Source organism: Lytechinus variegatus, chromosome 14 (genome assembly GCF_018143015.1).
Source record: "Lytechinus variegatus isolate NC3 chromosome 14, Lvar_3.0, whole genome shotgun sequence".
NCBI lineage: Eukaryota > Metazoa > Echinodermata > Echinoidea > Temnopleuroida > Toxopneustidae > Lytechinus > Lytechinus variegatus.
Genome location: NC_054753.1, coordinates 27,791,831 through 27,808,651, shown reverse-complemented (window position 1 = coordinate 27,808,651; position 16,821 = coordinate 27,791,831). Strand labels below are relative to the sequence as shown.

The 16,821-nt window shown below is 35.7% G+C and overlaps 1 protein-coding gene across 1 annotated transcript; it reads right to left on the bottom strand.

The window, feature by feature from the left end:
- Positions 1 to 11,909: 11,909 nt before the first annotated feature.
- Positions 11,910 to 13,736, bottom strand: LOC121428134 (tripartite motif-containing protein 2-like). Its single transcript, XM_041624727.1, has one exon. It carries the CDS (start codon positions 13,734 to 13,736, stop codon positions 11,910 to 11,912), a length of 1,827 nt encoding a protein of 608 aa, XP_041480661.1.
- Between the last annotated feature and the right edge of the window lie 3,085 nt (positions 13,737 to 16,821).

Here is a 16,821-nt window from a genome sequence, read left to right as displayed (position 1 = left end):
AGTGTTTAGATTTCCATATTCCCTTATCTCATTGGTTATGTCTTCCTATAATCAACAGTGGCCAACTTTCCCATTGTTTAACTTCAAAATGGGTCGTGTGGTGCAGTTGTTAGAGCATTGGACTCATAATCGCAACGGGTTGTGAGTTCGAATCCCAAATCTGCCATAGATATAACAAGGCCCGGGAGTGATATCTGTCGTCTATATCGTCAGCCACTTTGACTGACTAACCTAGACGTAAAATGTTTCCTCCGTAATTGGCTATATCCCAACTTGGTGTTTACCGGCAAACGCTGGCCTGCCGAGTTCTATGGGATAAACAGAAACAGAAATGGCTTGCCTGATTTTGAATTATCATTGTTCATTTCTTTCAGCCCTTTACAAGTGTGTGTGTGTGGGTGGTGGTATGTGTGGGAGAGGTGATGTGTTGTTCATGTGTTTGTGGGTGGGTGTGTAGGCAGGGTGACCAGATTTCACAAAATGAAATACGGGACATTTGACAACGAAGATCAACAAAGAAGCCCACACAAAGTATTAGACTTGTGAAAAATATAAAGAATTGGAAGAGAAGGTGAACGAAAGAATAAAGGAGAAAGAAAAGAGATGATTGAGAAGGAAAGAAAATAAAGGGAAAAGGAAAAAAATACAAGAAAGTTAGAATAAAAGAAGGATGAAAGAAATAATAAAAGAGATAAAATATAAGGTTTCCGTCATTCTTTGAAATTAAAATAGAAAGAAAGAAAAAAAAAAGAAAGAAGAAAGAAAGAAAGAAAGAAAGGAAGCGAAGATGAATAAATGTCTGAAAGACAAAATAAAGGAGAGAATTAAAGGGGAAAGGTAAGAAAAAGAAGGAGGAAAGAAATAATGAAGGAAATAAACATGTGTCCTTCATTCAATCTTTGAAAGAAAGAAAGAACGAAAGAAGAAAACTGGAGGAAGGAAGGAGGGTAGGGAAAAAAAGAAGGAAAGAAAGAAACAAAAGAAAGAAAGAATAAGGGAAAAAATACGAAGGGAAAAAATAAAGAAAGGAAGAAAGAGCGGAAGGGAAGAATGAAGGGAGGAGAGAACGCAAAAAATGAGAAAATAATGGGAGGAGAGAAAGAACGAAAAGAAACAGGAGACGAAGAGAGGAGGAAGCCACGGTAATTATAAGGAAAGAAAGAAAGAAGGAAATGAAAAGGATATTTGATAAAGAAGGAAAGTAAGAGGAAGAAGGAAAGAAAGAAAAAATGAACATAGAGAGAAAAGAAAATGTCTAGGAAAGAAAGAGAGAAAATAAAGATAGATGGAACAAAAAGGGCAAGCAGAAAAGGGTATAATCAAAGAAATAAAAAGGGAAAAGTTCAAACTTCAAGTAAACAAAAATCCAATCATCTAATAAAAATCATTTTGTGTTTTTTTAATGTATTTTTAAAACTAAAAAATAAAGTGTTTTAGAAATTAATAGAATTTCAAAGTGAAACATATTGTCAAAAATTAGGTGAAACATCGCGGCATCGTACACACCAAGACCCAAAAGGAAAGCTGAAACAACTAGATCTATGAAAAGTCAATAACTTGTTCCTCCGATTACATCTCCAAATCATTAATCTGAGAATCCATAGTATAATTATAAGAATTTTCCGCCGATTTTGTGATTATTTTGGTGGAAAAACTGTTTATCATGTGAGATTGTTTGCACCATTGAGAATTTGCTTCGATCCTACATGCCTAGCTAGTAGCCTGCCACACACATGGAGGCCAGTTCGTTTGCAATGTACTGGGTTAGCAAGAAATCACCGCAGAACTTGCAAAAGTTTACAGTTATCGATTTAATTGTTGTCCCTGCTTCCTCAGCTGTGAAAATGAAAATTCGTCACTTTTAAAACTACATTTTGTTCAATATTCTGAAATACGGGACAAATAGGCGTCCCGGGAAGGGTTGTCGGGACGCCGGGACACAGGAGCAAAATACGGGACAATCCCGGGAAATACGGGACGTCTGGTCACCCTGTGTGTAGGGGTGATTCTGGTGGTATATATATGTGTGCATGGCCGTCACTAGGGGGTGGGTGTGGAGAGTGCGAACTCATCCCCCTCCAGGCAACTTTCTTTTTTTTAATTTCACTTGACCAAATGATCTTCGGTTTGGTAGTGAAAGCTGAAACTTTTTTCTTGTCAAATTTAAACCAGCACCCCTGTTAAAAAAATGTTACCAGGGCCACTACCAACACTGCCTGACATCGGATCCCTCCCCCCCCCCCTATTTTTCCCCCAACGCACCCCTTTGGAAAAAGCACTGGTGTGGGTTTGTAGAATGAAGGTAAGGTGTCTTTCTGCATACACACAAGGTACTTTTTCACAGTTGGTTTGATTCTTCACCAAAAGACTAGGCGTAACTGAGATTTTATGACCTTCTGGAGATTGTCTCGTAGCCAGTCATGCATGCAAATATGGTACCAAAGTATGCGAGAAGAATCACTCTGTCAGAACATATCAATAAATCAATAATTAAATATTCATACTTCAGTCAAAACGACTTCAAACTGGTGGAACATTTTTCTGACTCACTCTGTATATTGCCCGCCATTTGCTAAGTATTTCCGATTACGTGGCGCGCCATACCAATTTCACGGCCGGTTTATGTATTTGGCCCTCTATCGGCGACGCCATTGCTGCGGTGGGCAAGTGCGCTGACCGCGATTGGCTCTGTGTACAAATTCAATGAAAAATTGCAGATAAGCTCTGATATTGTGTCATTAACTTCATCATAAATCAATAAAAAAAAGCATGGACACCTGGGTAGACGATGTAAGACAGTGGCCATATCTGATCGATGAAGGTATGATGAATTTTGCACTGTGGCTACTTTTACCCCTTAGTTTTGTCAGTAAAAGTGAGTTGATGATGAAAAAGAATCGCTGTTGGTTTTCATCAGGGAGCTCACTTCTTGTTGCTAGTAAATTGTGTTAGAGTCGCGGGAGAGTGAACGAGACATAGAGTGAAAGAGGATGAGAGAGGGGAGAGGGGGGGAGAGAGTATGTGTGAGAGGAGGGGGATAGTGAGAGGGGAGAGGGGAATAGTGAGAAAGGGGGGTGGTGAGAGAGAGGGGGGCTAGCGAGAGAGTGTGTGAGAGAGGGAGGGATAGTGTAATACAGAGAAGGGGATAGTGTGAGACAGAGAGAGAGAGAGAGAGAGGGGGACTGATATTTCCATCTAAGCATGAAATAAATCGCCCCTCCCTCCCCCCCACAAAAAAACCACCACCACCACATATTATGCAGGCCTATAAGTATCCAAAAGGAGGGGGCAAGGCGAGAGAATAAAACAGAGAGAAAGGAGGAAGGGGAAGAGAGGGCCAGGGCCCTGTTTCATAAAAAGTTGTTATGATAGCAACTCCTGCTGGAATGTTAACTACCATGGTAACAGTGAGAATGCCCATTTTATAAAAAAAAGTTATGATAGCAACTCTTGCTGGAATGGCAACTTTTATTATAAAAGCCAATCAGGAAGCAGAATTCTCACTTTTGCCATGGTAGTTACCATTCCAGCAGGAGTTGCTATCATAGCAACTCTTTATGAAACAGGGCCTTTATCACGGCCTGGAAACCTATGCAGGGAGTACGGCTTCACACACAAACAGGCTTCATGAGTCCAAGGCGAGTGAATTTCACATTCACTTTGCTTCCAATCCTGAAGCTTTCTCCAATTGTTGTGGCAATTGAACACAGCACAGCTGCGACCTGAACTTCTCCGATTAATGCTCATTGTGAATCTTACAAGAAATCTGCTCAATTGGTCCAAAATTCAAAAAAAATCGAACGAATGTACCAAATACCCTATTGACTTGTGTACTATAAAAGTTGATTCGCCCACCGCAGCATGGCGACCAGTCTGCTGCGTTGTGAAATTGGTCTATAGGTTCGTATACAAACCGCTCTATCATTCATTGATATCAATCTATCAAGTTTGGTTTGAAAATGACAGATTTTATTATATCAAGAGTGTGTATTAAAAGATTAAATTAATTGTCATATACGAACGTCGGATTAAGCCGGACAAAATTTAAGTTTTCCCTGTTTTAAAGTCTAATTTTGCATGATTTCTTTATTTCAGTGTTTTCTGTTTTCGCTGTGCATCGTGTGAACAAGATCTGTTCCACGTGAAGCATTTTCAAATTTGTAAATATAGACCTCTTTTATTTAAATTTCTTTGTTTTATATACACACACACACACACACACACACACATATATATATATATATATATATATATATATATATATATATATATATATATATATATATATATATATGGACGTTATTGATATTTTCTTAATGATCTATCTCAAATTGTAAATGGTTTGTTATGTACGTTTTGAAATAGAAGGAAATAGAAGAATTACCATAAATTACATAATACTATACCAGTCACCCAATGGTCCTGACAAATTGAAATTGTATAAAAATAATAATATACACTCATTGCAACAGAAGAGTGCACACGTCGCAATCATTTCCCATTGTGATGTCAAAATTAAAACAGTAAAGTAATTATTATTAAAGTAATAATTATTGATAATAATTTTGCATTATAAAGATGTTGTACAGGTAACCAGCATCATGACGTTTTTTTTTAAAACCAGATAGTGAGGTGGTGTCTAAATTGGGAATTCTTCATGTGAAATATGTTTAATATCTCATTTCGATAAAGTATTACAATGGTCAACATTTCTTTCGTAATCACAACTTCAACAAGAAAGGAAATACTGTTTCAACGGTAGTTTGTTTATACACTAGTTTATTTCATCTGATTGATTAGTTGATTATATTCGCTAGGCGTAACGTAAGAAATAGAAGTATAAAATTTAGAGTATAAAAATAACTGGACATGATATCACATGAAAGCCGATATATAGCTTAAATTCCAATGGGATGAAACTAATGTAACTGATGGTACGCAAAATATATTGATAAAAACACTAAGGAATCTCGTAACACAGAGGTTAGCTTGATTTCATGATCGATAGTACATTGTAGTCAATGCAATCAATCGTAAAAACGTATTCTACGATGATTACCAAGCTTTGTGTTACGGGCCCCAGGACTGCTGCAAAATACGTCTTGTGCACAAATTTTGAACACTTAAGTAACAAGACAATCGGAAAAACTTTTAGAAAAAAAGTGTAAAATGTGTGAAATCAAAGCATAATTCAAAAGATAATATAATATTTACAGAAGATATTCTGAAAATAAAACAAAAGATGAAAACATCAAAATTACGATACACGTTTACTATATTAATTTTTCATAACTTCATATTATATTCATGTACAAGGATATGAGATAAAACGAAAATACGATAGCATGTTTAATCACACAAATTTATCTTAATATATTGATTGACTAATTCTATTGGCCAGGCATAACATATCAAATAAAAATATAAGATATAGAGTACCAAAATACCTTAAAAGGATAACCCATGAATGCTAAAAAGGCTTAATTTTAATGGAGTCTACCCTAAGTAACTGATAACAAGCCCAAACAAGCTGAATGTAACATATAAATGCAGCTAGTAAATACATCAAACAAATATTGAGCACTAAAGTAACAGGAAGTTGTAAAACTTATAGAAAGGAGACAAAGACGTGTTTGAAATTAATCGTATGTGTACGCAATGGACAATATACTATTTACAGGGTGTTGGTTTTATATAGTTATATAGCTCATAACTTCATTATGATATGGTGGTACATTTAATATATCTGTGGTAAACTGAAATTAGTGTGGTATGCTAATATATATCGTCTAGTATATTTTACGAGATTGATTTTATTAACAGGAAACATATAACAAATATACATGTAAGATTTAAAGTGTAACATAACCTTAACATGATAGCTCATGAAATTCGATATAGCATAGTTCTAATGGCTTCCTTACCTAAGTAACGTTACGAGCAACATTTACTTTAAAAAATACAAGTACGGCTACACACTTCTTCAATTAAATCAATCTTGATCACTAAACTAACAAGAAAATCGTAAAATTTATAGAAAAAGACAAAGACGTGTAAATGCGTAAAATCAAGACATATACCCAACGGAGAGAATTTACAGAAAACATTAAAATAACATTTATAATTATAATATGCGATGGTTACTTACTTCGTAATTTCATATGATATATACAATGATATATACACCAGTTTATTTTACTTGTATCACATTGATTTACTGATTTCATTCGTCATGCATTACTAATACAGATATAAGATTTAAAGTATAAAATGCCTTGAAAGGATAGCTCATGAAAGCCGAGGCGTCTTATTTTCATTTTGATCCTTACTTAAGTATGATGATAAGCTAAATATACTTAATAAAAACACTACACAGCTACAAACTCCATCAAGCAAGTCTTGCGCATTTACGTAACAAGAAAATCCTGAAACCTTCACTCTACATTGCAGGGATTTGAAATAAATCCAGACGAACTGTAGTTCGAGACCATTCCTACAAATTTATTGTTAAATCACAACGGATTCAAATTATAATTAGATTGAAAGCTAAATTAAATGTATTCATACTAAATCCAGAACTCGATTGGTCCCAACTAAAGTCCATCTTGATTTCTTTAAAATCCCTGCAACTTAAAACGCATAGAGAAGAAAAGGGAAAGGTGCATGTGTCACGTGCATAATCAAGAATTATATACGCATCCGCTATTTACTACTCACAGGGAAGATTTCAAAATAACAATCATAGCACTAGGCCTACCTGTTGGATATAGAGTTCATAATTTCATATGATATATGCATAAAATCCAGTTAATGTTTTTTGCCAACATTTTTTTTTATCTAAAGCCTCAAATTTTCGACGATATATCCTTCGTCTTCTTCAGGAGTAAATGACAATGACCAGATCAATCATAATCACAATTTGATCATCACAAAACATACGTTACTATGACTATTGTTATTTACGTGAAAGGATCGCATTCTCAGCAAGTTATAACAACGTCTGTCTCAGGATGCTTCCTCTGATTAAGAAGACGAAGGATATATCGTCGAAAATTTGAGGCTTTAGATAAAAAAAAAATGTTGGCAAAAAACATTAACTGGATTTTAGCAAGCTGTTGTACATGTATAGCTTCACACATTTGTATACTTTCTCACATACGTGTACTGTATCGAAGCAATAGCTTTGATCCAGCTGAGGCATGACGGCTTGTCTTTGTTCAAAACCCACCTTCACCCGACAAAGGTAATTGGTATATCATGTATATTGTCGAAAATCTGTCTTTCTGACAGTCAATCGGATCTCGGTCGGCCTAGCCACTAGCCCGTCTCTGTGGTCTTGTGATTAAGGCACCGGCGTTCAAAGCTGGGAGCCCGGGTTCGATTCCCGGCAGAGACATTTTTTCGGCATAACCAATTTTTCAAAAGGGTAGATAGCTCTGGGGAACCTTGATTTAAGCTACGTCTACCATTGTTCTCTTCATCCATTTCTTTGCAATATTATATATATATATATATATATATATATATATACATATGTGTATCACGATATCAAATTCCGTGTGTTGGATAAAGATGAAGAGACAGAGTTCATCTTTGCAAGATAATGCATTAAGTTCCGTATCTCCGAAGAAGACGCGAGGTTGTGTCGAAATATACATTGCAATAAACTTTTTGCTAGAACTAAACGCATTATAGTCACTCGCAAAGATACTTTTGGGTTAAAGAGTAAAGACTGGAAAATGCTGACTATTTCAAAGTGTGATCGTTTTTAACCGATTTATCATTTTAGGGAGGTAATTTGAGATAATTGTAGACATTCAATGTAAACAAGAAGTTTTTCTAAACATTTATCATTAAGTCAATAAATTGAACCATTCCTCGTGTTATGTCCATGGTAATTTTTTAAATGTATACACATCACATGTACAATTACCTACATTGAATAGAAGAGTCTATTCTATGGAGTAGTCCAGGGAGTGCAATACAAAATGGTTACGACCTCAGGTCGACGAAGACAAACTGTTTCAAGTTAACTGCATGTTGTCAATATGATTGTGTCCTTGGTTGTGGTTGCTTGTGTCTTTTCAATTACAATATTCTAAACTTTTTCGATCTCCCTTGCCTAAACTGTTGTACCACGTTGCCTTTGCATTTTCAAATAAACCAGCAGAAACATGACAAAAGAAAAAAATGTGTCTTGATTTCATGTTCGTACAGCATTGGTGATATCTGATCAATTAAATCAAATCTTTGTGAAACACCCCCTAGGAACTAAACTAAGCTAAGCCAATTCGAGTACACTGAATTCAAACCCATCAATATTCTACTAAGTAGTTGACTCGTAATGCGGGAATTCGATTGATATAAAAAAATATTATTATATATATTAACTAAACAAAACGAAGTTCTTGACTTCAAAGGTATAATTAAATGATTTGTATAAATCCGTTTAAATTATAACATTAAAAAGCTAGGGGGACAATTCAGTGGATATGACCCCCTCCCCCCTCCTCGATATGTAGTGATTTTTTGTAATTCAAGTTTTATTGATCCTTTTCATCAAAATATACATAACAAAACATTCATGGTATAATGGATCACATATTAAAGTTCAGATGACGTTGGCATATAAAATAACATGTCTAACATACAAAATAGTATAAAATAAGAAAAAATATGTTTGTTTACAACAATAACAACAACAAAAAAAAAATTCAGGCACTTGGCCTATAAAAAAAATAAACATAACAAAATAGCCTTCTGCTTTATCGCCTCTTTAAAGTATTCAGAATGATAGCCCACTTGCCATCATGTTTTTCTAATTTGCATTTCCTTTGTGCAATGGTATGTTCAACAGTTTCAAATGATAAAAGAAAGTTACAAAAATGGGAGAGAGTAGGTTTTGTTTCGTCACATCGGCATCTAAAAATATATTGTTTACCTGACAGGAGCAGAAAGTTCAATATAAATATATTTCTGGGAATTTGGGGCTTACAGATACCAAAAAGAACATAACTTTCTAAGAGGAAATCAGGAAGATCTAGTGAAGCAAAGAGTGTACCAACATTATTCCAAAATTGGTTAACAACATGGCAAGAATAAAAAAGATGCACTAGAGTTTCTGGTGATTCTTTACAAAATGTACAGAGTGTATCCGTTACCTTTTTAATACGGAATAACCAAACCTTGGTAGGAATCAAATTATTAAGAATCTTGAATTGTAAAGCTCGAAGTCTCGTATCTATAGTAGTACGTAGAGGTAGTTTTAAAAGTTCTCTTACTTCTTCTTGTTGAAACCCATAGGTGTCTTTTAAACGTGTAAATATATTTGAAATTGATGGGTTATTTTCCTTCATAAAAAATGTGTAAAATATATACTTTGGTACACCTGTTACTTCTCTGGTGATGTCATCAATAGTTAAAGTTGGAATCGATGAAGTGTTGTCAAGAATGGGATGAAAATTTTGAGATAGAAAAAATAATTTCCATTTTGATGGCATAAACTTGTAACAGTCGAGAAGCAGAAAGTATTCAACAAATGTTAAGCCTTTATTTTTGGCATCTTTCCATCTTAATGGTCTGCCATACTCATCCAACATATGTGACACCTTAACAAAACCTTTGTTTTTTATCTCTGGCTTATAAAAAGATTTTCCATTTTGTAATATACATCTGTTATTCCATAGTATTTGATCACATATTTTAATGTTTTTCTGAAATACTGTGCTCCAACTAATCATGACATCTTTATACCATTCAGGAATTGTCAAGTTTAAAATATTAAGATCATAATTACAATGAAATATAAAGTCACCACCTACATTTTGAAGCAATGTCAACAAAATAATCTTCCATCCCTTAGAATTGGATGTAAAAACTCTCTGTATCCACTTGACTTTTTGCACTTGTAAAAGAGATTTTAAACAAATCATTTTGAGCCCCCCATCTTCATACTGCTTAACAAGTATCTCCCTTTTGATCCTGTCAGGGCCGTTCCAAATGAACCCAAAAACTAACTTATTAACTTCTTTTATATAATAATCTGGGATTTTTGACAGACTTGCAAGGTAAAGTAATTGCGAAAAAGCAAAGGTTTTGACAATTTGTATTTTGCCTATTAAGGATAAATGACGAGCTTTCCATAAATTCAATTGTACTCTAATTTCATCAAGTGTTCTTTGCAATTGTAAAGAAAAAACATTGGGTGAATGTGCTATATCTACTCCAAGAATTGTCAAAGACTTCTCAAACTGAATATTCTCTAGTGAATGTTGATTATCTTTACAGGCTCCTATCCACATTGCCTTTGTTTTGAAAATATTGATAGAGAGTGATGATTCCTTTCGGAAATTCTGAAGTGTATTCAAAATATGTCTAAATGAAATATTGTCTGAAAGGAAAACCGTTATGTCGTCCGCGTACATCGACAATTTCAATTCTAAATTGTCAGATATTTTTAAACCATGTATTGTCTTATTTTCACGAATATTTATAGCAAATGTTTCTATAGCTAAAACAAACAGATAAGGACTCAATGGGTCCCCCTGTCTAACACCTCTTTCAACGGGAAAATAACCCGATGACAGACCCCGATTCATTACCGCACTTTCTAAATTGGTATATAAAACTTTAATAAAATTACAAAATCCTTCTCCAAAATTGAATGATCGGAGGACATTCAACAAAAAAGTATGATCTAGTGAATCGAACGCCTTTTGGAAGTCCAAACTTAATAATATTCCGGGGATATTTTTCAATTCGGAAAAGAAAAGAGCATCTTTAACTGTCCTGACAGCTTCTCCAATAAATCTGTCCTTTATAAATGCTACCTGATCAGGGTGAATCAAATCCGGTAGAACTTTCTTTAATCTTTCTGCAAGTGCTTTAGAGCCAATTTTCAAATCAACATTCACTAGAGTGATGGGTCGGTAATTTTCGATTAACATTTTGTCTTTACCTTTCTTTGATATGAGTGTAATTAAACCTTGTCTTTGTGAACTAGAAAGTTGACCTTGTTGAAAACTGTAGTTAAGATTATCTACCAAAAGCTGTCCAATTTTACCCCAGAATTTGCGATAGAACTCAACCGTTAAACCGTCGTTTCCCGGTGACTTGTTTTTTGACATAAGTAATAGGGATGATGTACATTCCTCTAACGTTAACGGCAAGTCACATTTACTCTTGGCGTCCGAGGGTAACTTTGGAATATTTTCTTGTCCTAAGAATAAGGAGTTTTGCCTCGAGTCGACATTAGGCTTTTTATATAATTGTGTATAAAATGATTTTATATAAAATGATTTTATTTCAGAATTAATATTTTTCATATCTGTAAGTATGGAATCACCTTGCTTCAGCTTAAAAATTGATGATTTATTTTTGTGGCCTTTTTCTAAATTAAGAAAAAATTTAGTATTTTTCTCCCCAAATTCCATCCAATTTGCTTTAGACCTTAATATGATACCTTGTGTTATATAATCTAAATAAGACTCATATTCGCTTTCAATCTTTTTATATTCCTCAACATGCTTTTCACCCTCGGAATCCAACAGAAACTGCAACCTTTTTAGCCTGTTTTCCAGTTCTCTTCGCCTTTCTTTCCTTTTCCGTGCCTTTTCAATACTGTATTTACGCGAAAATAGGCGAATATTATACTTGAGAAATTCCCAACCTATTCTCATATCATCAAATTGTGAAATATCTTTAATCCACATATCTAAATTTTTCGTCATTTCAGAACAGAACACTTCATCGTCGCATAGGGTATTATTAAATTTCCAATTCATAGCATTACATCTTGTTTCTTCTTGTACCTTAAATTCTAAAATAATAGCCAAATGATCAGAACCCACTCCGGGTATGTATGTAGTGATACCGTAACACTGTAATGCATTAAAGTTGATCCATTATTATCAGTAGAATATATAGAGTCTATCCGGGGTGCAGAAAGCGATCTCGCCTGATCGGTATTGCTGGAGATAATACCAATTTCTACAAGGCTTTGCAATCTTGTAATCATTAACAAGGTTTCGAATGGGTGTTAGCTCATTTGTATACTCGTCAATACTCACTAACCCTTCTTCATGCTTCATCGTGGCTAACAGGATGAGATTACCTTGAGATACAGCAGCATGAACTGAACTACCAGGTTTGGTTAATGTATGTTGTACAACACCTTCATTGTCCATCAATCGTAAAGTATTCCCTGTTCCAATTAGTAGAGAGTCATCGTAACTAGTGATTTGTCGTGGCTCATATCCATTGCATGGTATCTCCCTGACTGCTTGCCCACCTGCTGCTGAAAATACAAGGATCTTTTGGGCTTTTCTGTAGCTCACATAGATGAGATCAGCATCATCAACAGTGAGTTTAGAAAATCCACCTTCATCTACACCTAAAGATTCAAACATTACATTCAGTTTTACGTATTCTGGTGTGTAGAGTGTGATATCGTTCTCATAATCGATCACAATACATCGACCGTCAGAGAGGAACGCTACCCCACGAATACAAACATCGTTGAGAACTGTCTGTTGGAATTCGCCGTCAGAAGAGAAGATGTTGATACCACCTGCCTTGCACCCTACTGCCATCCTACCGTCTGGAGTATTAACCATGACATTCATGCTATCGTTAGTAGGCAGTTCGACGTCCTTCGCAACTACGTTAACAATCTTACCGAGGTCTAGCTCGTCATTTCGAACGTGTCTCTCAAAACCGACACTTTTCCCTTTCTTGCTTGATTTCCTAGGCTTCTCGTAGTCAGGATCCTCTTGATCAAAGGCCTCTCGTATCTCCTCACAGAGAGTGTCGTGTGCAGCCAAAGTATCCATATCGAATGGTATCTTTGTTCTGTTGATTACCATGTCAGCTATGGTTGTTAACTGAGTGATGTACTTCTGAGCCGATGTCTTCATCCCTTCCAGTTCTTTCTCTATTCCTTCAGTCTTTTCCTTAACTTCTCCAAGCAGAATGTCTCTTCTCTCTGTCAGTTGCCGGACTGTGTCATTGTAAGCCTTATTGACATCATATATACACTCTTTCTTAGCACTGCCAACAAGCTTCGTCTGATCATCGATGAAATCTAAGTACTTCTGAAAGCATGCTTGCTTCACATCCACCTTTGATTTTATGTCTTTGATTCTCTCCCTGTGTCTGTTCTCATAAGCAGCTGCCTCTATGACCTGGTGCCTAGCTTCGTCTTTATGTTCCATGACAACACACTTGAAGCATGTGAATCTCCTACAGTTGGAACAGAAACACTCCTCGTCTTCTTTCGGGTGTTTCCTGCATTTCCGGTATCTACGTATCGTCACCTTCCCTGATAATATCTCACTCATGGCTATGACTTCATGATCAATGAAGTCACCCCATTGAGAGTGGGCGTTGAGGCAAGTGGTGCAGAGATACTTGCCACAGTCTTGGCAGTAGACAGCAGCACTGGACTTTTCATCGGATTTACAACTCATGCAAATCTGAGGATGACACTTCATGTCCTCTATTAGATTCTTCAAAGCAAGATTTACCTGTAGTTTGCTGACATCTTGGTTTGGGACCTGGGTTACAGCTCTGCAGACAGGGCATCGGATTTGGTAATTGCCATGGCACTCCAAGAGGTTGTCCAGACAGGTCTTGCAGAAAGTGTGAGAACATGACAGGATCTTGGGATCAGTGAAGGTAGAAAGACATACAGGACACTCCGTACTCTGGGAGATGACATTTTTTAATGGGTCAGCCATGATGGAAACTCTATATGAGACTGCAAAATAAAAGACAATGAAAAATATGCAAATCATTTATGTCCTTTGACTCTCATAAAAAAAAACAGGGTCATCTCAAAGATAAGTTATTGCTAATTATTTACCCACATTATCTATATATTTGCTAAACATGAAATGTGATATTTTATCGCACGTTTGTTTTTAGAGAATGTACTTTGATACAGGGTATTATAGGAAGCTCATAGCTTAGGTTTCGGGGGGCAGGGGTGTGAAAAAAATATCCAATTCGTCGTGGTCTAGTGGTTATGACTCAGCTTAAGCCGGTGTAATAATAGCAGCGCTTTATATCTTCAGAAAAAAAGCTTTATAGATCCAGCTTTTGTTATCATCATCATCATCTCACTGGCAGATCCAGGGGGGCACATTTGGACCGTGCCCCTCCCCCCCCCCCTTGAGAGGCATAATGGCCATGAATATTCATTAGGTGGGCTGATGGTGTCACACCCCTACTTTTCTTTTTCTTATGTTATTACATGAAATCATAAATGTTTCATTTTTCATACATTTGTAAATGATGTGTCTCTATTATGATAAAATAAGTTGCAGCAATAAATAACTAATGCACTAAATCGGTTGTCAATCTAATCGTTTTAATTCTTGGTAGAAAAAATATGAATAAACATAAATTCATATAATGAAATAGAAAAGAACATGTGGGGGATATGACATCATCAGCCCATCTAATGAATATTCATGAAGACATGCCCGGACTGTTTCATCGGAATAGTGCAAATCTTTAAAATTCAATAATTTCATTATTTGTTATCCAATTTCAATCAAATTTTCAACATTTTGCTCTGGGAATTTTATTCTATTTATACATATATGAATATCTCCAGCCTGGACCATCCCTTTAATGTTTCCCTATGTATGATGTATGTTTTAGAATACTTTAGAAAATTTCTCTACTACTTCCGGGTTGACAAACGACGTTGATCTAGTTCAATCATATTTCCTCATAGAAACTGATTTAAGGATTTTCCTTGTTCTTACATGTATCTTTAACAGAATTTAACAAAGTAGGTCTACATCCCCATGAAATAAATGTTGAATATATTATAATCTCTTAACACTTTAGTCACAGAGTAACTTTAAAACTGACGTGGAAGGTATCCTGAAATAGTCATATTTAACACGGGCTTATATGTTTTTTTTGTTGAAAAATTTGAAAACGGATAGAGAAATATATCTTTGGAAAATACATGAATGGGTTTGCTTACTTTCCTCGAACCGCCTGTATCCGCTCACACGATAAAAATCTCTGTTTAATCAAAATGCTTTAATACGATGTACTCTCACGATGAACCTCGTCTTGGCCTAAATAATTCACAATAAGGATGTATACTTAATCGTGTACTTACAAGTCACATGCATTTACAAATTAGACTGTTTGTCAATATCTGCGAATTTCCAACGACATAACCTTTGGCATTGTGTACATTGTACATTTTTAACATGTTTAAAACAAATAATGGCAATGATATGACATGGGCGTAACAGGTGGGGTGGGGGAAAGAATAAGTTCCCCCTCGACCAGGCGCGTACGCAAGGGGGGGTTTAAGGTTGGGTTCAACCCCCCCCCCCCCTTTCGTTTACTTTTTTTTTTTTTTTTTTTTTTTTTTGCTTGTCTCACCGGAGGTCGGTCTGGTCAAGGAGTTATCGGGCAAGCGCCTGATAACTCCTTGGTCTGGTTACGGACAGTTCCCCTACCCAATAATGTATATGACAGCAATAATGAACAGAATCTCATGTTTCCGACGAAAAACACAGAAAAAAATTTCCGCTCGCTTCGCTCGCTCCATTTTATTATATCTTTTATTTCCGCATGTCGCCGACATGATCATGGTATCGCCATTAACAAGGCCATACATGATTATCATGATATATACTTATGAATACAAGTGAACCAAGACAAAGACATACGTTTTCTTACAAAATATGTTTTACCAATATGAAAACCAAAATGACGGAAAACGCTAAAATGTCGGTTAGCTCGCTCCGCTCGCTCGTAATAATTTATGAAATTCCATAAGTATCTAGTCTCCTGTTCAAGGCCGTATTATGAGTGTTACGAATAGAAGGACATGTAGCATCGACTAATACTTGATTTACTAACAAACTATTGACAAGAAATGTATGTTTTGACGGGAAAACGCGAAAATTATTTAATGAAATCATTTATGAAATTCCTTAAGTTTCTAGTCTTTTGATCAAGGCCATATCATGAGACTTACGAGCAGAAGGACATGTATCATCAACTAATATGTAATCATTACCAGTGGCGTAACTACGGGGGGCATAGGGGGGCACGTGCCCCCCCCCCCCCTCATCGGCTGGCCAAAAAAAAACGGGGGAAAAAGAGGGAGAAAGTGAAAGAAACATAGTGGGATGGAAGAAATTATTGTTAATTATGTTTATGTTATATTACATAAAAATATATATAACTTTATGAAACATAATTTGCTCAGGGCCTATTACTTCATTGTTCCTGATACTCGCATTGTCTGTTTAACGAGATATATAATCCTGTTGTACTAAAACCTCCCGTGTTCAAGTCAATATACACCAAATATATCTCCTCGCACTTCAAATTATTATTGTTTTATGTAGTGACATATCATTTTAAGGTCTTAATATAAAACATTTCCCGTCCGTGCTTACGTTCGCATTAGTGAATTAGTGAGATAATATGTCTGCTCTTCATGATTTCCTAAAATCAGTCCTTAAAATGTCAATTTTTTTAATCTGAATATCGAAGATTTCAGCTTGCGCTCGCATCATTTGGTTAGTGGTCTACGTGAATTCCTACAAACAAGCCTTAGAATGCCCCCCTTCAGGTGTGAATTTCCAAATTTTTCAGCTCGCGCTCGCAATATTTGACTAGTGAGATGCGTATGATAATCATGACTACATTGACTACAAAAAGTATGTCTTTAGGTGTAATTCTAACAAACTCAGCATGCGCTTGGCACTCGCATTAGATAGCTATGGTGAGATATGTGTACTCTTAATGGATTCTTTTAAAAATAGTCCTTAAAATATC

What these genes read in the sequence shown, in the direction of transcription:
- LOC121428134 (XM_041624727.1), bottom strand. Translation starts at nt 13,736, where the DNA reads ATGGCTGACCCATTAAAAAATGTCATCTCCCAGAGTACGGAGTGTCCT.